Source organism: Petaurus breviceps, unplaced genomic scaffold (genome assembly GCF_028583685.1).
Source record: "Petaurus breviceps papuanus isolate PSGF00001 unplaced genomic scaffold, PetGlider_PUasm1.0 90925, whole genome shotgun sequence".
Classification (NCBI taxonomy): Eukaryota; Metazoa; Chordata; class Mammalia; order Diprotodontia; family Petauridae; genus Petaurus; species Petaurus breviceps.
The window spans coordinates 37723762-37749159 of record NW_027187380.1 but is presented as its reverse complement, the minus strand read 5'-3'; the positions used below and the strand labels follow the sequence as shown (position 1 = coordinate 37749159).

At 35.0% G+C, this 25398-nt stretch overlaps 1 protein-coding gene across 3 annotated transcripts in view; it reads right to left on the bottom strand.

The window, feature by feature from the left end:
* The window catches only part of COX10 (cytochrome c oxidase assembly factor heme A:farnesyltransferase COX10), a 144892-nt gene that overhangs the window by 73550 nt on the left and 45944 nt on the right, over positions 1–25398 (bottom strand). For all 3 annotated transcript variants that reach the window (XM_069076823.1, XM_069076825.1, XM_069076824.1), the window contains one exon: positions 17201–17325. In XM_069076823.1, the coding sequence (XP_068932924.1) occupies positions 17201–17325 (125 nt within the window). The remainder of the gene's footprint in view (positions 1–17200; positions 17326–25398) is intronic.

Below are 25398 nucleotides of genomic sequence, written 5' to 3'. Positions count from 1 at the left end.
GGGATATATACCATGAGTTTGACACCTTTGGTGAGACCCAGGATAGGGTTGGAAAAGCAGTAGTCAAGGTATATTATAAGCAAGTACAAATGGGAGTAATATCCAGATTCTGAAAATAAGAACAATGTCATGGGGAGGAGGGAAGGGAAGGAGAGAGAAGACAAGAGGGAGTGAAAAGAGAAAGAGAAAAATCTCAGTTATAATACTGAGACAGACAATTCATTTAACTTTTGCTTATCTAGGAATTGGAGAGAATCACTAAGGATTTTTCAAGATCGAAATTCTATGATGCTGAGAAGTGAGGGCAGTCCTCTAAAAACACAATGAAGTTATGTCTTGCCTAATTGTCTCTAGGACAGAGTACTAGGCCTAGGGTTGAGTTCAACTATGGCCTCAGACAGTGACTAGCTAAGTGGTCCTGGGTAAATCACTCTGCCTCAGTTTCCTCATGTAAAATTGGGATAATAATAGTGCTTACCTCACATGGTTGTTGTGAGGATAAAATGAAATAATATTTATAAAATGCTAAGCATACTGCATGGCATATAGTAGGTACTATATATACTCAAATTCAAGAGACTACCAACATATTTGGTGGAACATTTGTGGAAAATTTACAGGATATGATCCAGCCATAAAATGAGGTTTGAACCCAGCAGCATAGGAAGAATTAACTACATTGATAAGATCATAATTCATAGAAAAAAAGTAGTATCCTAAATTATTTTGTATTTCATACAATAAGAAGACAGAGTTGGAAAGGACATTAGAGAGCAAATATCATTCAACCCTTCACTTTACAAAGAAAATTGATATTTAGAGAGATTAAGGAACTTTTAAGCAACATCACACAGCTAAGAAGCAAAAGTTTGAATTTGAAAACAGATCTAACACTGTCTGCAATATTACCAAGAATTGTTTGTGTTATTGATTATAGTTGTCATTTTCTATAGAATCCCACAAATCTTTAAAGCAATATATAAATGTTATCTATTGAATTACATTTCAATGTGTTGGAAAGGATACATTCAACACCCAAAGGCCCTACCAGCCATACAAAAATAGTTTCAATATTATAGTAACTATGTAGCAGTTTGAACTATAACATCAACAACAAATCAAGAAACATTTCTTTGATTATTAAATCATTGAAAATAAAAATTCATTAATTATGTAACATATTCACAGTATATATTTACACACAGAACAAAACCAAAAACCACTCTACTGAATAAAGTTATTTAAATTTGAGTAATTAAAAAATAATTTGGGGGAATATGACTTACCTTCCCATCTTTGCAAAAAGACCTGAGTGAGACATAAATTATTTTTTGTGCTTTTAATTCTCTTTAATAAAAACCACACCAGAAGTTTATTTGCACATAATGTTAAAAGAAATAATTTCAAAATAAGTGTAAACCTTAACAAGAATATGTTGTTATGGAAGAATGATGATGGGAAGGGAAGAAAGACAATTAAAATATATAAGGAAATTATTAAATATATTTGGATATGAAAAAATAATAAAGAATGGTATAAAATGTAAATTAATTTCGTAATCTGGTCTTTTAAATTGACAGATGTTTCACAACTGCAAAATGGAAAACATAATCTCAGTGAATAAAATGATAGTAAGCTCAACATTTTCACATGATACAATTTACACTGCAGTAACTCTTCAAGACAGAATAGATGAATGCAAACTGTAATTTTCATTGTCTTTGAAGGTGCTGATGTTAAGTGGATTTAATTTTCACTGAATGTCATGTTACTTTATTGAAATTAATATCTCTTTCTAAAATATAATGCCAATAGTAAAGAAAAATAGTTGAAAATACATTTAAAACTTTCAAGTGTTTCTTGAAACTACCTTTCAAGAACTAAGATGCAAAGAGGATAAATTATTTGCCTAAAGTCATAGGGCTATTAAGTATCTGAGGCAGGTTTCAAACCTCATGTCTTCCTGACCCTAAGTCAAGGACTCAAATATAAAATGCTGCCCCCTCCAAGCAAGTCCGCAAGAGAAAACAGATCTTTCTAAACACTTCCAGCAATAAAATAACAGATTAGACATGTAACTTCAAAAAAAAAACTTAAAAAGTAATAAACATGTAAATAATAAATTACTTGAAAAGTAATAAAAATGCTTAAAATTCTGAAAATCAAAAATGAAAAATAAAAGCATTAAACTGATCATATTAGAGGTTGAATGCAGAGAAGAAATTAATAAAACTGATAAACAAGTGAATAATAGGACTCCCCAAAAAGGAGGGAAAATAACTTGCTAAATGCAAATAAAAGTTCTTGGAATTTCTTTTTCCAATTATATGACAAAATTAATTATTTAAATGAAGTAGATGAAAATTTAGAAAAACTTAAAATACATAAGAGAACAAGAAAAAATTTAAATAAATTTCTCAATAACAGAAAAAGGTAGAAATGAACTTGCTTGAAAGGAAGCCCCAAGTCCCAAATAGATAGATTTTTATTAACTATTAAAAAAATAACTAACTCCAATATTACATAAATGGGTAGCAATAATAGAGAAAAAAGACATCCTACCAACATCCTTACTGTGAGACAAATATCCTTATATTCAAACCAGGAAGAGAAGTATAAGAGAAAGAAAAATAGACAGAACAATGACTCTAATGAATATTTACGTAAAAACTGAAGAAGGAATCCACATTAACATATTAAAAATATCATACATTATAATCCAGTTGGATTTATACCAGGAATACATGGACAAAACAATATTATATTACATTCATAACAAAACAATTAAAATCACAACATATAAATATAGAAAAAGTTTTTAATAAATTATAACACCCATTTATGAATTTCTTAAAAAAGGAAAATAAATAGGCCTTTCCTTAATTTGATAAATAGTATCTCTCCAAAATCAAGAGCTAGCATTATTAGCTATATAGAGAAACAAAAGAAGGCTTTACCAAAAAGACAAAGGTAAAGCAAGGATATGTACTGTTTCCAGTATTGTTTTATGTATTTCCAGAAATACAAAATATAATAAAGTAATTATGGGAATAAGCAAAGAAAACAAAAAGGCAACATTTTTATGCCTTACTAGGTCAGATTAAGCTTGCCACAATTTAAATCTATATGTAGGTTATAGGTAAAAACATATACAACCTACATTAAACAGAAAAAGAATTCCTTGCTTAATATTGTACATGCTGTAAACAGGAGAGACAAAAAGAAAACAGTCCCTGCATTGAAGGAGCTTAAAAGTCTATTGTTACACATTTTCATCAGTTTGCTGCTACCATTTGACTCTATTACTACAGTGATGAAAATAACGCATTTTTCTCACCCTTTCTAGATATCTATAGAAACTATCTTTATGATCCTCCTAAAATCAGAAACTGGGGGCAATCAATCAAACTCAGGAGGCATAGGAAGTAGTGGCAGAAGAAATGTGGAAGTACTCTGGTTCCACAGCATTTCATGCTCTCCTGAGTCCCAAATATTTCCCTTCACTTTAGCCAAATATCTGATTTTGACAGGCCTTAAAATCAGTCAGTCAATAAACATTTTTTTAAAAGCAATTGGGGTTAAGTAACTTGCTCAAGGTTACATGGCCAGTTTTTGTGTGTGTGTGTATGGGTGGATGTTAAGTATCTAAGGCCGAAACTGATCCCAGGTCCTCCCGACTCTGGGGCTGGCGCTCTTACTCACTACGCTACCTAGCCGCCCCAATAAACCTTTATTAAGGACCTATGTTTTAGGTGCTGTGCTAAATATTGGGGATACAAAGAAAGGTAAAATACAGCCCCTGCTTTCAAGGAGATTAGAATCTAATGAGGGAGACAACTTGCAAACAACTATGAACAAACAAGCTACATAAATGATAAACAGGAAATAATCAGTAGACTGCTGCCCAGTCATGTCTAACTCTTCATCTTACCTAACAGGGAATCAGGAGGGGAAGAAGGTAAAAGAAAGGCAATAGGTGATTTAAAAAAAAAAGTAGGGTAGATCAAGGGAGGTAGTAGTAGTTCAGAAGCAAAATAAACTTGAGAAAGGTCAGAGAAAGGGAAAGAGGATAGACAAAAAAATAGGATGAAGGGAAATATATAGTTAATGGCATAAACTCTCCCATAAAATAGAAATAGAAAGAAGAATGGATTAGAACCCAGAATCCAAAACTATGCTGTTTACAAAAAACACACTTGAAACAGAAAGAAACAGAGTTAAAATAATTGGCTAGAGCAGAACCTATTATGCTTCAACTGTGCTTAAGAAAATAAAAGGGCATGGGTAGCAATCAAGATCTCAGACAAAGCAAAAGCAAAAATAGATCTAACTAAATGAAATAATGCAGGAAACTGTATTGTACTAAAAGGTACTAACTATGCAAGCACTGAATAGCGCATTAAAATTCTTAAAGGAAAAGCTAAATGAGTTACAGGAGAAAATAAATAGTAAAACTATATTAGTAGAGGACCTCAACTTTCTCATCTCAGAACTAGATAAATTTAACTATAAAATAAATAAGAAAGGCACTTCTGGAGCCAAGATAGTGGAATAAGGTAGGAACTCACCTGAGCTCGCTCAAGTTCCACACCAAACAACATTAAAATAACATTTCAAGATGAATTCTGGAACCGGAGAACAAACAAAAGGATGAGGTGAAACAATTTTCCTGCCCAAGACAACTTAGAAGGTTATAGAGAGTGTATGTAGTCCAGTGCAGGAAACCTAGGCAAGACAGCAGCAGATTGTACCCCAGCAGCAAAACCCCATGCCTCTGTGCAAGCCAACAAGCAATGCACCACATCACTGTATGAGCCAACAGCTAGGCCTCACAACTGTCACAAGTCAGCAGTGGGGTCCTGAGTCAGGTGACAAGCCAGCAGCAAGATGCTACACCCAAGGAAACCAGCAGCAAGGTCTATGCCCCTGTGTAAGCCAGCAGTGAGGTCATGAGCAAAGCCAGCAGCAAGCCCCATACAACAAAGCCAATAGCAGGACCCTCCCCAAAAAGCCAGTGGAGGTCTTGGGGGCAACTTATTCAGCATCAGTAACTGCAGGAGCTCTCAGCCCACAGACAGTAAGAGAGGCAGACAATTGACCACAAGATTACAGGGGACACTTTGCTAACACTGGGCACAGGACTCTGTTGCACTGCCCATACAGGGATCTAGTTCACAGACACAGGGTGAGGAGAAGCACTAGAAGTTGCAGCCAGAGGGGAGCACAGACCCTGGTCACAGTTCCAGGGTGGAAAATAATGTTTGTGGTCATTCACAGACCACAGTATAGGCCAAGAGAACAGTGACAACACCTCTCCTTAGATCATAGTACCTGGTAAGAACAAAAAACTTACAGATCTCCCCCCCACCAAAAAAAATTTAGCTCTGAAAACAGCAGCATCAAAAATCTGAAACTTGAGACACACCCTCCCCATGCAAGGAGCAGAGCTCAACTTTAACAAAAAATCAAAAGACAAGAAATAGGTTAGAAAAAAATGAGCCAACCCCCCCCCCCAAAAAAAAACATGACAAAGAAAGTTACCACGGTGACAGGGAAGATCAAAACCGCAGAAGAGGTCAACAACATCCAAAACAATCACTTGTAAAGCTTCCCCCAAAAAATGTGAACTGGCATCTGCCCACCCCCTCACCAATCACCCCCCCCCCAAAAAAAACTCCTAGAAGTGCTCAAAAAGGATTTAAAAAGTCAAGTAAGAGATGCTGAAGAAAAATTGGGAAAGGAAATGAATGATGCATGAGTCTCATGAAAAAGAGCTTGGTAAAGGAGGCACACAAAAAAAAACCCAACAGAAAAAAAATGTACAAAAATTCACAGGTTAAAAAAAAAAACCCATAACTCTTTAAAAGCAGAATTGGCCAAATGGATAAGGAGATACAAAAGCTCACTGAAGAAAATAATTCCTAATGATCCCGTGACACATCAAGAAGCAATCAAAATCAAAAGAAAGAAAAAAATTAAGAAAATATGAAAATCTCATCAGAAAAACAACTAACCTAGAAAAACCTGGAAAATAGATGAATGAGAGCTAATCTAAGAATTACTGAACTACCTGAAAACCATGATAAAAAAAAAAGAGCCTAGACAATATATTTCAAGAAATTATCAAGGGAAACTTCCCTGAAATACAAGAACCAGAGGAAAACATAGAAAGCCAAAGAATCAACCAATCACCTCCTGAAAGAGATACCAAAATAAAAACTCCTAGGAATATTATAGTCAAACTCCAGAGCTCCCAAACCAAGAAGAAATTTCTTCAAGGAGCTAGAAAGAAACAATATCAAATATTATAGAGCCACAGTCAGGAAAACACAGGAATCAGCAGATGCTACATGAAAGGCTTGGAAGATGATATCCGAGTAGGTGAAGGAGCTAGCATTACAACTAAGAATCAACTACCCAGCAAAAATGAATATAATCCTTTAGAGGAAAAAGTGGATGTTTAATGAAATAGGGGACTTTTAAACATTTATGATAAAAAGATCAGTGCTGAACAGAAAATCTGACTTTTCAAATACAAGATTCAAGAGAAGCATAAAAAGGTCAACAGGAAAGAAAATCACAAAGGATTCAATAAGGTTAAACTGCTTATACATTCCTACATGGCAAAATACCTGTAACTCTTAAGAATTTTATCACTATTAGGGCAATTAAGAGGAGTATACGTAGACAGAAGCCATAGGTGTGAACTGACTATGATAGGATGATATTAAAAGACAATAAAATTAAGGGGTGAGAAAGAGGGATGCACTGGTAGGAGGGGGAAGGGAGAGCTAGAATGGGGGAAATTATTTTGCATAAAATAGACATGAAAGAACAACTTTTACAGCATAGGGGAAGATGGGAGCAATACTCTCATCAAAATTGGTTCAGAAAGGGAATAATATGCACACTCAGAGGGGTATGGAAATCTATCTTGGACTATAGGGAAGTAGGAGGGGAGAGGGAAAAGAGGAGGTGAGACTGACAGAAGGGAGGGTGAACTTGGAGAGGCAATGGTCAGATGCAAAACACTTGTGTGGAGCGGTGGGTGAAAGGAGAGAGAAGGATAAACAGAAAAAAATAGGATGGAGGGAAATATACAGTTTGTAGTCATAATGTGAATGGCATGAACTCAAATATAAAACATAAGTGGATAGCAGAATGGATTAATAACCAGAATCCTATGACATGTTGTTTATAATAAACTTTCTGAAGCAGAGACATACCCAGAATAAAGGTATGTGCCTGTAGCAGAATCTATTATGCATCACCTGAAGTAAAAAAAGCAAGGGTAGAAATCCTGATCTCATACAAAAGTAAAATTAGATATAATGAAAAGAGATAAGAAGAAAACTACATATTGCTAAAAGGTACCATAAACAATGAATATCAATACTAAACATATACATACCAAATGGCAATAGCTTCTAAATTTTTAAAGGAAAAGTTAAATGAGTTTCAGAAGGAAACAGTAAAACTATACTAAAGGGGGGCCCTCAACTTTTGTCTCTCAGAACTAGATAAATCTAACCAAAAATAAACAAGAAAGAAGTGGAAAAAGTAAAATTTTATAAAAGTTAGATATCATAGACATCTAGAGAAAACTGAAAGAGAATAGAAAAGATTGTACCTTTTCCTCAGTGGCATATATCACCCACACAAAAATTGACCATGTATTAGGGCATTAAAAACCTCACAACAAAATGCAGAAAATCAGAAATATTAAATGCATACTTTTCAGATCATGACATAATAAAATTATATTTAATAAAGGGCTGTGGAAACAGATTAAAAATTAATTGAAACTAAGCAATCAAATCCTAAAGAATGGGTCAAGGGAAAAATCACAGAATCAATTGATTTCATTAAAGAGAATGAGACCAATGACAGAACATACCAAAATTTATGGGAGAGAGCCAAAGCAGGCCATTTAGGAAAATTTATCTCTATAAACTCTAACATCAATAAAATAAAGAGCAGATGAATGATTTGGGAATGCAACTAAAATAACTGGGGAAAAATTTTTGAATACTCAATTCAACATCAAATTGGAAATCCTGAAAATCAAAGGAGAGATGCCCTTGGTTAATTTGATTTAAAGGAAGAAAGAAGAAAGCCAAATTATCAGTATCAAAAATGAAAAGGGTTGGGGAGGCTAGGTGGCAGTGAATAGAGCAGCAACCCTGGAGTCAGGAGGACCTGAGCTCAAATCTGGCCTCAGACACTTGCCACATACTAGCTGTATGACCTTGGGCAAGTCACTTACCCCCAATTGCCCTGCCAAAAAGCAAAAAAAAAAGTGAAAAGGGCGAATCCACCATAAATGAAGCAATTAAGGAGTTATTTTGCCTAATTATATGCCAACAAATCTGACAATCTAAGTGAAATCGATTTACAAAAATATAACTGCCCAGATTAAAAGAGGAAATAGAACATCTAAATAGCTCCATCTTAGAAAAAGAAACTGAACAAGTCATTAATGAAAACCCTAAGAAAAATCCCTAGGGTCAGATGGATTCATAAGTGAATGTTACCAAATATTTAAAGAACACTTAATTCCAATACTACATAAACTATTTGGAACAGACAAAGCAGGCATACTGGCAAATTCCCTTTTATAGCACAAATTTGGTTTTTAAAAATATTTTAAATGCCCACATATTTTTAAATGCCCTAAATCATTAATAATTTAAAAAATGTAAATGAGAACAAACTCTTTAGGATTACCTCACATCGATCAAAATGTCAAGGTGGACAAAAGAAGAAAATGCCAAATATCGAAAGAGCTATAGGAAAACAGGTACATTAATGCAGCATTGGTAGAGATGTGAACTAGTCTAGTCATTGCAGAAGGCAATTTTAATCCATGCTCAAAAAGATATTGAACTGTGAATACTCTCTGATGTTACTATACCAGCAATACCACTACTACAGCTATAATCCAAACAGATCAAAGGAAAAGAATTTATACATACACAAATATTTATAACATCTCTTTTTGGGTTGACAAATAATTGGGAACTGATGTGTTGTCCAGTAATTGTGGAATGGCTGAACAAATCATGATTTGTATAAGTGTATTAGAATACTGTAAAACATAATAAAGGGGATAGTTTCAGAGAAACTTGGAAACGCTTCTAGGAGCTGATGCAGAACCAGGGAAATATATTTTTATAACATATTGTAAAGTCAAACAACTTTGAAAGCTTTAGAAATTGATCAACATAATGACCAAGGGGAATTACAAAGGACTATGGTGCAATGTGGTACCAAGATCCTAATAGCGAGGTGACTGACATAGAATAAAAATTGCAACACTTTTTTTTTTTTGAGATGGCTAAGACAGGAATTTGTTTTCCTTGACTATAAATGTGTATAACAGGTTTTGTTTTCTTGCTTTCCTAACAAAGGGAAGGAGTGGAATGTACAGAAGAATTTCCACCTTTGTGGAAATTAAATTATTTAATTTTTAAAATATACTTGAAGCAAAAATATTCATACAGTGATAAAATGAGACTGAAGCAGAACCTATGAGACTTTAGGTTAAATGAAATATGTAGAGATCTCTACCATAATTTTGGATAAGGCAATAGCAAAACATTTAGAATCAATAAAAAAGAAGTGAACATGGAAACAAATTACATTTAAAGGAATCATAAATAAGAAATCAATATCAGTACTCACATAATTTACCTCATTGTATAACATATACTTTTTTTTTTGCCTTTTTTTAAGGGGAAAAGGCAGGGCAATTGGGGTTAAGTGACTTGCCCAAGGTCACACAGCTAGTAAATGTTTAGTGTCTAAGGCCCAAATTTGAACTCAGGTCCTCCTGACTCCAGGGTCAGTGGTCTATTCACCACCTAGCTGCTCCTAGCATATAAATACTTAAAAGAAAAAGTTAATTAAATTAGGGAGACATAGATGGTAAAGCAATAAGAGAGGGGAGTCTAAATGTACTACTCCTTTTAAACCTAGACATATCTAACAAAAATTTTAAAAAAGAAAAAGTTAAGCACCCAAATAAAACTTTAGAAAATTAGAGAGGTTGACTATAAACCAGGAAATAAAAAGCTCACAAATTTAGAAAAACAGAATTAGATAAATAATATATCCTCTCCTGACCACAATGCATCCATTTCCCAACCTCTGTCCTTGCCCCAGAGTTTTTCCCAGGAAGCCCTGCTTCAGCCCAGATCCAGGCCCCCTGCCTCTGAAGTCTATACTCTAGATACCTGCCACGGAACCCTGGACTAATAGTCCAGGATCCTGGCCACTACCTATGGCCTTTTTCTTCCAGTGCCTTCCAGTAAGTGCTACATCAGCACCAAATCCAGGTAATTGCCTCCCAGTCTTCATTATTACTCCAAGACTTTCCAGCACCCTGGAAGCTTTTCTAAGACTATATCCACCTAGAACTGCCAACTCCTGCTTCCTATCCAGACTTCCGGAGACCTTCATCTGCTACTGCCTACTGTGACACAAGACTCTCAGGCCTCAGATGACACAGCACCTGCCATGAAGTTGGACCTTGAGAGAAATTCTCTCACAATGAGTTCAGTTCCTAAACTCATGTCTTTCTCCACTGCACCTTCTGCCCTATACTAGGAAACTTCAACATACATACTGATACTCCATCAAATATTATAATTTCCCAGTTACTCAATCAAGGTCAGATTATCTGATCTGGATATGGGGCCAATTTAAGACCCTTCTTATTTTCAGAGAATCACAAAATCTCAGGCTTGGAAGACACTACATCACTGTAATGGGAAGCAAAAGAGTACTCTGCTCCTTGTTTCAGTTATTCAAGTGCCTTTGAAGTCTCATCTCTGATTATGTCAAGTCTTTGTTGGAAACAGTATATATTGTGCTGCCCTTAACAGACCTAAGGGAGTTTGGAGACCTTCTCTGCTCTTAGAAGGTCTAATGTCATCATATGGACCCCACACTTGCTGAAAGAGTGGATAAAAAACTCAAGTACAAGCTGGGACCAAGAAGAACTGGAAGGAAGGATGGTTATGGTGTTGGCACCATATGGTGTCTGTTCTATCTGTGTTGATGTGACTCTGTCAGAACAAAGCATTCTGTCTGTTCACAGAGGATGTTGCTGCTGTTACAGAAGCCCTAGGATTTTACTGCTGGTTCAGAAGCCCCGAAAGAGGACTTTACTGTTGTCTGTTTATAGAAGTCCTAAAAGAGGTTTTTACTATTGTTTTCACAAGTCCTGGGATTTTACTACTGAATTGTGTTTGGTTTCTCAGACAGAAGCCCTGTCTTTTGGTCTGTGTTAATTTCTCAGACAAAGAGCAAATTGAGATGATAGTGCCAGAAATGTGTGTAAATATTGTTGTAGCCCTGTTGAGTTTTGTTTTCTTAGAAACAGAAAGTGTGGAAAGCTTGGGGGTGGAGCAGTCCCTGTGAGCTGTGACAGGAGAACTGCCTACCTGTGAATCCAGGCAATAGTCAGGTGAATCCAGGCAAGGGCTGGGAGCAGCCAGCCCATGGAAGAGGAGCCATGGAGTTTGGAAGTCAGTCTCCAGTTAAGATGAAAGCACCTTTACTTGAGTACTCAGTGCTAACTGAAGAGATGTGTGACTTACTTGAGACCCAGGGCTGGATGGTCTTTGTACTTTCCACTACCCCTTAAGAGGATTGTGATTGATATTATTGTAACTTAATTATGACCTAGGGGTGGAGAGCCTTTGTGCTTTCCACTACACCTTATGGATGGATTAGCTTAAGGATGATTGGAAGTCAGCCTCCAGTTAAGATGACAGGAGATTTTACTATGGTACTCTAAATTGATTGTAGAGATTGTGACTTACTGAATGATATGTTTTGTTTAAGACTATGTGGCCACTTTAAGTTCTTATGTCATATTGTTCTGAATATTTTACTTCAGTTTCTGGAATGTTTTGCTTTAGTTTGTTGCTGAATAAATAGAGAGTTCACCCTACTGTGCAATTATATCCTTAAAGTAATTATTCACAGCACCAGTCCTTGGGAGAGCTGCTTGTGATTGGCTTTACCATCACCATTTAGTTCAATCTATGTCTAAAATATACCAGATAATTATCAATATATTCCAAGAGAACCTACCAAACCAAGGTTTGAAAATTCCTAGAGTTAATTATGTAACAGGTTATAGCTTGCTTAAATTTATTACTAGTATGTAACTGAACTACATTTAGCATGTAATTTAAATTGCATTTAAATCAGTAGGATGACTTAAATAATTATTTAAAGTAGCCAAGAAGAATCTATTTAAAATATCAGTCAAGATGATTCAATTTCATTACTTTTAAGCTTTAAAAAAGCATTTGTATCATTTGGTACAGAAATACTGGATATAGTATTAGAGAACTTTATATTTAGTCTCCTACTAACCACTAATCTCTCTAGGAATCAGCTTCCTCACCTAAAAATATAAGAAAATTTGATTAAATTATATCCATGACACCACTATGCTCTATGATTTTATTAACTGGCTAGAAAAAGATCTGGAGGTTTTAGGATATGGTAAGCTCAATCAGGCAACAGCATGAAACAAAAAGGCTAAATGAATTAAAAGGCTGCTTTGCATAAAATCTTGCTAGGATCTGCCCTGGTCAAATCATATATGAACTGTTGTTTAGTTCTGGGATGTCATTTTAGGAAGGCCATTTAGGAAGGTGTACTGGAAATGCAAATTTAAAGATCTTCCCTGCCCCTAGGCTAAAGTGCACCTGGAGCTTGGGGTGGGAGGCTTGTTTTTCAGTAAATACTTCTTGATTGGCCAGTGGGTCCAGAAGGTTTTTATATCCTCTGAGCCAGGAGAAGGCTATAAGCCCTGATTTGAGGCTTTGTTTTGGGGGCTCACTTTGAGAAGTGTTCTGTGATTTGATCTGGATTCTGGGAAGCCGTTGTTGAGAGCCCCACCTTGGCTTTGAAAAACCCAGATGTTGAAAACCAGATGTTGATTTGGTATGGATGTAATGGTTGGACAGTTTGGAAATCTGTCTACTTGATCTGTTTCTGTCTTGATAATTCTGTCTGTATAATCTGAAGCTCGGGGTGCTGACCTTTTTCCCCTGAACTAGGTAAACGATACATATTTGACTGATTAAAGTAAGCCTGTTAACCCATTTTGAATTGCTTTCCTTTATCAAAGCAGATCCAAGAACCTGTGGTGGCAGCGACCCTGGGGACGCTGGGGTGCTTGCTGTTACAGAAGGTAATCAGAAGCTCCAATTACAAAACACCTTGCTTGAATTCATGCTGCATAATTGTTGATTAAAAGAACTAGGAATTTAGACCTGGATGCCTGAGGAGAGTGAGGGGGTAGGATAGGGAGACTGAGAGGGGGTAAAGGGGAATAGCATAATAGTTGTTTTCAAGGCAGCCATATAAGAGATTAAAACAAGGGCAGAACCAGAAGCAACAGGTGCAAATTGCAAAGAGGCAGATTAAAACAAGAAATAAGGACAAACGTCCTAATAGTCAGAGTTTTTCAAAAGTGGAATCATCTACCTTAGGAGCCCACAGTATATTCCCATAAAGAAAATGTTGGATGATCACTAGCTGAAATATGAGTTACAGGGAATTTTTGTTCAGTATAAGTTGAACTAGAGGTTTTCCTCCAACTATGAAATCCCTTTTTAACTCACAGATGAAGAAAATTTTCCCCTACCCCTCAAAAGGCAAAATATATATGCATTACAAGTTAATACAATAAATTTTTTTCTGAATCAAACTATCTACATTAAACTAGAAAAAAAATTTATACAGTTCATTGAAGCAGATGCTTATGAGTTCAGCAGGAGGCAAACCATCTTTAATTTAATAGTATGACTATGGATACTTGGAGATTGCTTTTCCTATATTACCTTGGCAAAGTAACCATTTTTAAAAACAAAAGCAAATCAAAATAACTGTAGGACCATTTTAAATTTACCAAACTGGAAAAGATAATGGAAAACAGTAAAATCCAATGTTGGCAAGATTGAAGAAACAAGTACAATATTATTACACTGTTGGTGAAGTTGTGAACCGGGGTGATCTTTTTGGGAAGCAATCTGACAATATAAAATAAAAGCTATAAAAACTGATCATACTCAACTGTGTCACTATCTGGTCTATATCTGAAAGATTTTTTTAAAAAACCTACATATACAAAAAAGTCAGGTGGATTTATTAGCATCACTAAAAAACAAATAAAAAATAGGAAATAGTCTCTAATGTCAATAATTAGAGAATGCTTTAAAATGTGGCATATCAATGTAATTTAGGGGTTTTAATATTTATTGGGGGGGAAGTTTTTCTATATGACACACAAGTGAAGCATAACATCATTTAAAGTTAAGTCTGCTCTTATAGCAGAGCTTTAAGATATATTCATTTAGTTTCCTGGATATAAGTACTCAAATATTTTGTATGATTTTACTATGTATGATAACATGAATTAATAATATTTGCTGTGACTGAAAGTATGACTCATATCAAGTGAGTGGAAGGTTTCTGAAAGAAAGCCTTAAATAATGCTTTATATCAGTTATCTCTCTTTTTAAGATACTGTTCATCTTAAGATCTTTTAGCTTTAATTATAGGTCTATTTATTTTACATTTATGTCAGGAAGTTTTTACTAATTTTCTATCTTTATTTATTTATTTCTTATACCTAAGAATAGAAACTATAGGGATCTTAGATATAATCTAGTGCAACTTCCCATGCAAAGTAAACATTGGTTCTACAATATCTTGTGAAAGGGCAAAAAACTGTTCCCTATCTGGAGGCATCTCTAAGATCCATAAGGTCCAACTGTAGCAACAAATCAAAAGGCAATTCCCCAAGTACTTGCTATGGGTAAAACATTGTGATAAATGCTGAGGATTTAAAGACAGAAGCAAAAAACATTCCCTGTCCTTGAGGAGCTTCTAGTTTAATAGGTGAGATATGCATGTAAATTACATGTATATATTTTATACATGTGTGTATAAAACCTATCATTATATGTAACACAGATTATATATGCATATGTATCTATACACATGGAGATACATATATGTGCACATATTATTACATGCAATGACTCATTTTATGTATGACATATATACTCATATTTTATATATACACATAGAGAATATTTCAAAATTAGTGCAAGGCAGTTTCTGAAGGAAGTATATTTGTTTTTGGGGTGATGAGAAAATATTCATATTAAAGGAAACCATGGATTTTGAGAGGTGGAGCTAAGGAGGCAGGTATTCTAGGCATGAGAAACAAGCCAGTACAGATACATGGAGAGCAGAGATATTGAGTATGCAGAACAGTTAGATCTTAGAATACATGAGGAGAACAATATATAAAATGACCAGAAAGACAGGGGTCTATTCTTTCTTTACAGCTACCATCTCCTTCTTTTTTGGAAACTTCCATGTTCAATGTTAGTATAACTAAAGGCTTGTGAGCAAACCATTACTGTCTCCCTGTCTAGAACATCAAAGATGGAAAAACCAACTGGATATGTTTGAGTCAATAAAATTCATGTTCTTTTGTCTATCATCAAATCCCGAAGTACGTGACACCATCTCTTGGGGGGGGGGGGTGTGCTGGAATGATCCAGGTGGCAAGAGTAGCCTTGAGTACAATTGGAAGGTGTAAATAAAAATAAGGGTTAACTTAACCTAACCCCAGGTGGGTGCTGAATAATTTTTTTTTTAAAGGAAGAAGTAGGCCAAATAAGTTTAGGAACCTCTAGACATTGTTTAGCTGACTTGTTGTAGAGAAAAAGATTAAGGACCCAGATGAGATTGAATGTTTGCTGAAAAATGGGTATGTAAAACATCTCCCTTGGTTCACTACCACCTATGAATCAAATCTATTGTTTGCTAATAGTGCAAACCTAATTTTTGTATTATGTTTTTAAAGAACTTGACAAAGGATACACTGAAACTCCTGTCTCTAAAAAATTTTGGTCACTAAAATGCAATTTTATTTATACTCTGAGAAGAATAGGATATTAACTAACAATCAGTTAAACTAGTTCATAAAAACAAGTCTTAATAGATTAATCTGACATGCTACAACCATATGTAAAATAACATTTATCTATTAAACTTTTAAAGTAATGAGACTGAATTCCATTATAACAAAAGAAATTCCTAACTCAAAGCCAGAATCTGTTTCGTTTTCATGAAAATTTTAAATTTTTCTTGTATATCATTCTTATAAATTTTGTGTTTTGACTCTAGCAAACACAATTTAGGAGTGCTTACACACTTGGTTAGAGCATAGAAATATTAAATAGAGAACCACATCTCTTAAGAACCTAGATCTCAGATCTAATATTAATGGCATAGATAATAAGACAGAGAGCTAACTCAATGTTTGTTGAGGATTTAAATACGAAAAAAAGAGTGTAAGAAACTTGGAAGACTAAATTCTGATTCAAAATGAATTTGATGGAAAAAAGAAAATTAGAAACAAAAACCAAGTTGTTCTTGGAATAGAAAGTGAGGCCACAAAACCAATTTTTCACCCACAGGTTCTAGGTCACTTATGGTAGATAATGTAGGAAAAGGTCACTCTGATGTTTAGATGTAGTCTGTGATAAACTTTCCCTATTAGATTGTTTTCATATACAGGATTTTCTCATTTTCAATTTTAAAAATTTCAAAACAGCACAAGGTAAACTTTCTATTCCAAAGTGTAAAGGGTTTAGGCATATAAAGTTTCCTGATTTAAAAGTGATTTCATTAACTAGTCCCAAGATCAGGCCTGGTGTTGGCTTCAACACAATTCTAATGTTGCTTATTATTATATATTATATGATTATTAACTTTGTATTTCTTAGGTGATCACAAAGCATTTTCTCAGCAAGCTTAACTTTATTTTTATGAATTAAGTAGTTATGATATAAAACAGCAAATACAAATCAAGAAAATGAGATCTAAGGTTAGGGTTTAAATGATTTATGTAAGTTTATACAAGTTAGAAAAAGTCATTTCTACTATAATTGTGCTTATAACTTAAAGAGAAAAGTAAAATTGACATTTTTCTCACACATATGCTTATGCCTGTTTATAACTATAAATTCAATCACTTCCCTATTCTTTCAGAAAACACAGGTTTCTCATCACTACCTCTAGCTGTAAGTTAAAAAAACACTGGTATAGCCAAGAAGAGAAACTTTTACAAACCAAATAAAGATAATGAACTAACCTGATTAATGCAGTTAGCTGCACAAGATGCAAGGCCTGTTCCAACAGATGCAAGCAGGAAGCAGTATAAGTCAAAAGGTACTGGAGCCAACACAAATCCAGCTGAAGCTGTACTTACAACTAAAGCTGCAACACAAAAACAGAAAAAAAGACCTAGTATCATTACCAAAGCAACTTCCCAAACCTAAAATCACCAACACTAGGGGCAAAAAATTAAATTCTTAAAATTCTGTTATGTGTATATACTGTTATTACATGCTAATTTTTAAATGCACAGAAAGATTGGAGGTTTGGGTTTATTCTGTCAAAAAATGTATTTATTAAGTATTTACATAGCAGTTCTCAAAGAGTATGTTTCCCCAGGTATGCTACAAAATTCCCCACACTTTGAGACTTCCACACTAGCTAGCCCTTGCTTCCAGCTGCAGTTTGTGGCCTTTTTAACATATATATTTGTTCTTCCTTAAACACCTTAATAATCCCCTTAATTTACTTAACTCCCATGACCTACTACTATACCAAGTGTTTAACTTCCATATCCAATTACTCTAAAATTCCTTCATTTGATCATAGCATTTAATCATTTCAACTTTCTTTTTACCTTATAACCTGAACCCCACTGCTCATCATCCAATCAATACACATCTCAGTTCTTTCCTAGGATACCAACCCCATACCAGCTAAATTTTCTTTTCTTCTCAATCTGAATCACTTGGTAAATCAATTCAACTCTACAAGCTTGTTTATGTTCAAATTCACATGACACTTTATCTTTTGACTAATTTTGCTGGCCCAACCCCAAGTTTGGATTATTCCCATTATTGAATGCCTTTATTCCTATTCATACAATGTTGAACAATACTGGAGAAAATCACAGAACAGTGCTGAAGGGGTGCACAACAAATCTGTTACATGATCTCAACTGGGCCTTCCCTGGAGCAAAGTTTTTAAACCCTCTCATTTACTATCCCACTCACTAAAACAATTAGTCCAAACATTTTCACCCATACTCGAACCATTCCAAGAAATATCCATCCTGCTACAATCTCAGCTGAGAAACACCTAATATCTGACTGAAAAAATGCAAGCCATTTGGATGAAAACTCTCTCCTCTACTGTCCTCATCTCACATCATTCAGACATCTTGCCCCACTATCTCTCCTTAACCCCTTTCTCTGGCACTTCTCCTTATCAAGGTAAATAACTCTAAATGCAACCTTAATCCAATTCTCTAGCAGATTGCTTCTGCTATTGTCTACACTTTCTATTAATCTTCAATTTCTCCATATCTTCTAGCTTGTTCTCTGCAAACTATAAACATGCCACCATCTCTAAAAGTTTCCCTTGTATTTACTTTTTTTAAGAAATTTTTTTTATTTTTATGTTTTTCCACTTAAATATAAAAACAATTTTTAACATTCTGTTTTAAGTTTTGAGTTCCAAATTATCTGCCTCCCTCCCTTCTCAATCACCTCCTTGAAAAGGCAAGCAATTTAGTATAGATTATATATGTAGTCATGAAAAAAATTCCAAATTGCCATGTTGTAAATGTTGTACACAGGTCAAAAAATTAAAAAAAAAAAGTTAAAAATAAAGTATGCCTAGATCTCATTCAGACTCTATCAGTTCTTTCTCTGGAGGTGGAGAGTATTTTTAATCATAAGTCCTGTGGAATTGTCTTGGATCACAGCATTGCTAAGAACAAGCTAAATCATACACAGTTGATCATTTTACAATATTGTGGCTACTGTGTACAATATGTTCTGATTTTGTTTACTTCATTTTACATCAGCTCATGTCATTTCAGGATTTTCTGAAACTTTCCTGCTGGTCATTTCTTATAGTAGAATAGTATTTCATCAGTCATACATCCCAACTTGTTCAGCCATTCCCCAATTGGCGAGTATCTCCTCAATTTCCAATTCTTTATCACCACAAAAAAAAGCTGCTATAAATATTTTTGTACATATAGGTTTATTTTCCCCTTTTAAAAAAAATGTCTTGGAATATAGATGTGGTAGTGTTATAGCTGGTTAAAAGGATTTTATAATCCTTTGGGCATAGTTCCAAATTGCTCTCCAGAATGGTTTAATCAATTCACAACTCCGCCATCTGTGCACTCATATCCCAATTCTTCCACATCCCCTCTAACATTTTCTCTCATATTACCCAATTTGATAAATATGAAGTAGTATGTCAGAGTTGTTTTCATTTGTATTTTTCTAATCAACAGTGATACAGAATATTTTTCATATGAGCATACATAGTTTTGATTTCTTTATTTGAAAACTTCCTGTTCATATCTTTTGACCACTTAATAGGTGGGTAATGATTCATTTTCTTATAAATTTGACTCAGTTCTCTAAATATTGAAGAAATAAGGCCTTTATCAGAGAAACTTGCTATGAATTTCCCCCCTAGGTTTCTTGCTTTTTTTCTAATGTTGGTTATATTAAATTTGTTTGTGTAAAACCTTTTAATTTAATGAAATCAAAATTATTTATTTTTACTTCCTGTAATGTTCTCTATGTCTTGTTTTATCATAAATTCTCCCCTTATCCACATATTTGATAGACAAAATATTCCAGTCCATACCAAAATACTCCCCTAATATACTCAATATCATATTCTCCAAATCATATGCCCATTTTGACCTTATCTTGGGTAAACAGTGTGAGATGTTGGTCTATACCTACTTTCTGCTAAATTATTTTCAAGTTGTTTCTGCAATTTTTGTCAGATAAAGAATTCTTATTGCTAAAGGTTAGATCCTTGCATTTATCAAATACTACAATACTATGGTAATTTATTACTTAGCATTTTGTATCTAATCTATTCCACTAGTCTACCACTCTATTTTTTAGCCAGTAACTAATTGTTTACATGATAACTGTTTTGTAACACAGTTTGATATCTGGTATTGTGAGGACACTTTGTTTCACAGTTTTTTTTTCCCCACTGATTCCCTTGTTATTCTTAATCTTTTGTTCTTACAGATGAATTTTATTATTTTTTTCTAGACCTATAAAATAGTTCTTTGTAGTTTCATTGCACTAAATAAGTAAATTAATTTAGATAGAATTGTCATTTTTATTATATGGGCTCAGTCCACCCATGAACAATTAATATTTCTCTAATTGTTTAGATCTCATTTTATTTGTGTAAAAAGTGTTTTGTAAGTGAGCTCATATAGTTCCTGGGTTTGTCAAGACAGGTAGATTCCAAAGTACCATATACTGTCTACAAGTATTTTAAATGGAATTTCTATTTCTATCTCTTGCTGACAGACTTTGTTGAAAGTACATAGAAATGCTGATGATTTTTATGAGTGCATTTTATATTCTGCAATTTTGCTGATGGTAATTATTTCAAATAGTTTCTTAGTTAATTCTCTAGGACACTCTAAGTATACCATCATATCACCCTGCACAGAGTGATAATTTTGTTGCCTCACTGTCTATTCTAAAATATTTTTTCTTTCTCTTCCCTAATTGCTATAGCTAACATTACAACCTGAATACTGTGGAGGCAAGATGGTGGAGTAAAAGCAGGAACTTGCTTGAGCCCCCACTCCAACCATGTCTAATACCTGTAAAAAAAAAAAATACTCTAAACAAATTTCAGAGCTACAGAACCCACAAAATGACAGAGAGAAACAAATCTCCCACTGAAGGCAGCCTGGCAGGCCAACAGGAAGGGCCTTTCACACCGGTCTAGGAGCCGAACGCAGTCTTGCGTGAGACAGAGCAACCCAGACTGGCCAGAATAGACTTCAGGACACTGAACCGCAAATGGTTTCCAGATTTCTCAACCCATAAACGCCAAAGAGAAAGTAAAAGATCAGTAGGGAACTTTGTTGGAACTGAGTTCAAGAAGAGCATGGTCCGGGCCTTGCGGCTGGGATGGAGGAGGAGGCAGCATCAGAGGTTGCAGCTGCTGTCATGTGGCTGCCTCTGGAGCTCCCAGCCTGCAGATCCTAGGGGAACCAAGCAACCACTGAGAGGGTAATTGCTCTTGCAGGTCAAAATCTGCTTGGATCTGGGTGGCAGTCTTGGGTGGTGGGGTGAGGAGCGCTAGCATGGCACAGCTTCTGGAGGCTGTAGAGAGGGCGTCCCCCTAATAACTCTGACAACTCAGACAGCAGCTGTGTAAAACCCCAGAAATTTGGGACACAGCACTCTCCACTCTGGAGGCAGCATTCTACCATAGCAAAGAGCTCAAAAGTCAAGGAACTGCTAGCAAGGTAAGCAAACAGAGGAAGTGCAATCAGACCATAGAATTGGGGGGGACGGGGAACAATGAGGATCAAAACAGAGCCAGAAGAAGACAAAAAAGTCAAAACTCTTGCATCAAAAGCTTCCAAGAAAAATATGAACTGGTTGTAGGCCATGGAGGAGCTCAAGAAGGATTTTGAAAATCAAGTAAGAGAAGTGGAGGAAAAGTTGGGAAGAGAAATGAGAATGATGCAAGAAAATCATGAAAAGTCAGTCAACAGCCTGCTAAAGGAGACCAAGAAAGATACTGTAGAAAATAACACCTTAAAAATAGACTAACTTAAATATGCAAAATAGGCCATTTGAAAAAAAGCCAATCAGGAGAAGAATGCCTTAAAAAGCTAAATTGGCCAGATGGAAAAGAAATTTCAATAACTCAATGAAGAGAATAATTCCTTCAAAATTAGATTGAAGCAAATGGAAGCTAATGACTTTATGAGAAATCAAGATACTATAAAACAGATCCAAATGAATGAAAAAGTAAAAGGCAATGTGAAATATCTCAATGGAAAAAAAATTAAAAATTATTGGGCTACCTGAAAACCATGATCAAATAAAGAGCCCAGACATTATCTTTCAATAAATTATCAAGGAAAACTGCCCTGATATTCTAAAACCAGAGGGAAAAATAGAAATTGAAAGAATTCACTGATCACCTTTTGAAAAAGATCCCAAAAAGAAAACTCCTAGGAATATTATAGCCAAATTGCAGAGTTCCCAGGTCAAGAAGAAAATACTACAAGCAATCAGGAAGAAACAATTTGAGTACTGTGGAAACACAATCAAGATGACACAAGATCTAGCAGCTTCTACATTAAGGGACAAAATGGCTTGGAATATGATATTTCAGAGGTCAAAGGAGCTAGGATTAAAACCAAGAATCACCCATCCAGCAAAACTGAGTATAATACTTAAGGGGAAAATATGGACATTCAATGAAACAGAGGACTTCCAGCCATCCTTGATGAAAAAAAAACAGAGCTGAACAGAAAATATGACATTCAAAAAAAGAAGCAAGAGAAGTATGAGAAGGTAAACAGGAAAAAAAACCATATTGAATAATAGTGGTGATAATGAATATCCTTGCTTCACCCCTGATCTTACTGGGAAAGCTTCTAACATCCTTATTACAGATAATCTTTTTACGATGGTTTTAGAAAAATACTACTTCTCATTTTAAGGAAAGCTCCATTTATTCATTTGTTTTCCAGTGTTTCTAATAGTGTTGTGTTTTATCAAAGTTTTTTTTTTTTCAGACAAAATTTTGAGAAGATGGTAGAGTAGGTCAGAAAATTCCCAGCTCTCAAGATTTTCCCCCACAAAAGTGATAAAATAGCACCTCAGGGCTAACAAACTGTGGGTAAAAATAAATAAGAATAGGGGCACAACTCATGTCTTCCTGAAACAATTTGAGAAGATTAGGAGAAAAATGCAACGATGAGGTTTGGTCCCCAGCAAAGAGTAAACACCTCCAGACTAGGGTCTGCTTTAATAACAATCAGAAAGTTGATTAAAAACAAGTGGCAAGCCCTGGGATTAGTTGGTTTAAGAGCATGCCTTAGTCAGAGCCACAGGAACTTTCGCCCCAAGATAGTGAGGGGAGTTGGATTTTTGAGCCTGGGAAGATTGAGGGAACCTCTGCTGACAAGGAATGCCAGAGCCAGTTGTGCTGTGAAGAGCAGCAAAGGTGAGAAGTATAGAGCTCACTCCAAGTGATTTCTTAATGCCAGCTCTAAAATGACTACTAGACTGTGCAAGTGTGGAAAATAATCATGGCCCAGGCGAGATCATCAATGCAATTCATTTACTGATACCATGAGTAAGGTTTTTATACAGTAATGTAAGTCACTAAGTTTTCAAATACTGCTTTGTTCAGTTTCAAGATGCCAGACAGTGATGTTAAGTAGGCCTTGACAACAACCATGTCCTTGCTGATTCCAATACCCAAAGAATAGTATCTAAAAATGTAAATAATCACAAAAGGCAGCTAACATTTTCTGGCTGGAAGCCCAGAACAGGGCAGAGCCCTGGATCTCAGGATATGAAGCAGGCTCTGATTTACAGCCGTATCACAGAGAAAACCAGGACGGGACAGTATGGACTGGCCACTGGAAAACCTGGAACTAACTTATCTAGGACCAGCCTGATTTCAGGATCAGATGTTATAGCTCCCTTCAGAGAAGGAACCAGCACACACCCAATGACTACAGAAGCAGTGGGGCAGAAAGCCCCTGGCTGTGGGCACTTACAGAAGGTTGGGGATTTGGCTTTGGTTCCAGGCTAGAGGGGAGAAATGAAGATCTGGGGCAAGAGGCACCATCCCCCACACCTCAGGGATAGAGGGGATTACAAAAATTAAGATATTACCTAAAAATGCACAGGTAAAGAAGAAAGAATTCAACCACAGAAAGCTATTACAGGAAAAGAAAATACTTGAGTTCATCTTCAGAGGAGGATACTGAAATAAAGAAACTCTCAAAGAGTATCATCAAATGGTCACCTGCCCAAAGAGAATTGATAGAACATCTTTGAAAAAGATTTTATTTAAAAAAAAAGAATTCTTTATGTAAAGACAATTTTTCATATGAATGTATGTAAAGTGAATGGTTTCTGTGTGCATAAGTGTATAGATGTATGTATGTGTGTGTGTGTGTGTATGTTTGATTCCTAATACAACTCTGAGATAAGTACTGTTAAAAAAAACTTTAAAAGTCAAATGACAGAGATGGAGCAAAAACTAAAAAAAAAAATGAATAATAAGAAGGAATACAAGAAGGTTATGAAAGGAAAGTCAACCAATTAGAAAAGGAAACACAGAATCATAAGAAAATGGCAACTTGAAAATTAGAATTGGGAAAAGTGAAGCCAGCAAAATTATAAGAGATCGAGAAATAATTAAACAAAATATGAACAGTAAAAAAAAATAGAAGAGAAATTGAAACATAAGAAAAACAATAGATTTGGAGAATAGATCAAGAAGAAAAATATAAAAATAATCAGACTAACTGAAAGCTATGATTAAAAAAAGAATCTTGATACAATACAAAAACTAATTAAAGAAAATTGTCCTAAAGCATTAGAACAGGGAGAAAAAGTAGAAATGGGAAAAAAATCTATCAATCACCACTTAAAAAAAATCCTATGAGGAAACCTGATAGGAATATCATAGTCTAATCCGAAACCCCCAGCTCAAGGATAAAATATTAAAAGAAACAAAAATGTAATAATTTAAATGTGATGGTGCCACAATTACACAAGACCTACCAGCATAGACATTAAAGGACCTCAGTTCTTGGAACACTACATATTAAAGAGCAAAAAAACTGGGGCTCCAACCAAAAACATCATACCCAGCAAAGTAAAGCATAATCCAGCAAGAAAAAAAAAATGTATATCTGATCAACTATCAGACTTTCAAGACTTTGTTAAAAAAAAAAAAATCTGAACCTAGTAGAAGATTCAACAAACAAGAGCCAAGAGAAATGTAAGGTATATACCAAAGACTGATTATAAGTGATTCAATAAGGACTGTTTGTTTACTTTTTATATATTTAAAATGCATGTCTAAGATTCTTATTAAAAACTGGAGAGCTCATAAGACTGGGAAAACCCGAGTATTATATGAATTTTATAAGCGAAACCATTAAGAAATAGCTAAAAAGAGTGATTATTTTATACAAATAAGGTGCAAGAGGAAGATTTAATACAAAGGAATTAGATGGGGGAGGATAGCTTATATTTCTGGTAACCTACTTTCATCGGGAATGGGTTTAAGAGGGAACAATACATATATGTTTAGGAGAATATAAAAGCTTTCTGAATTCAGAAGAAATAAAATAACAGGGCATAGGGAGGGGGGAGAGGACAAGGGAGGGATCTTTAGAGGGGAGGGTGAGGAAAAAGGTAAAAGGGGGGAATAGAAGAG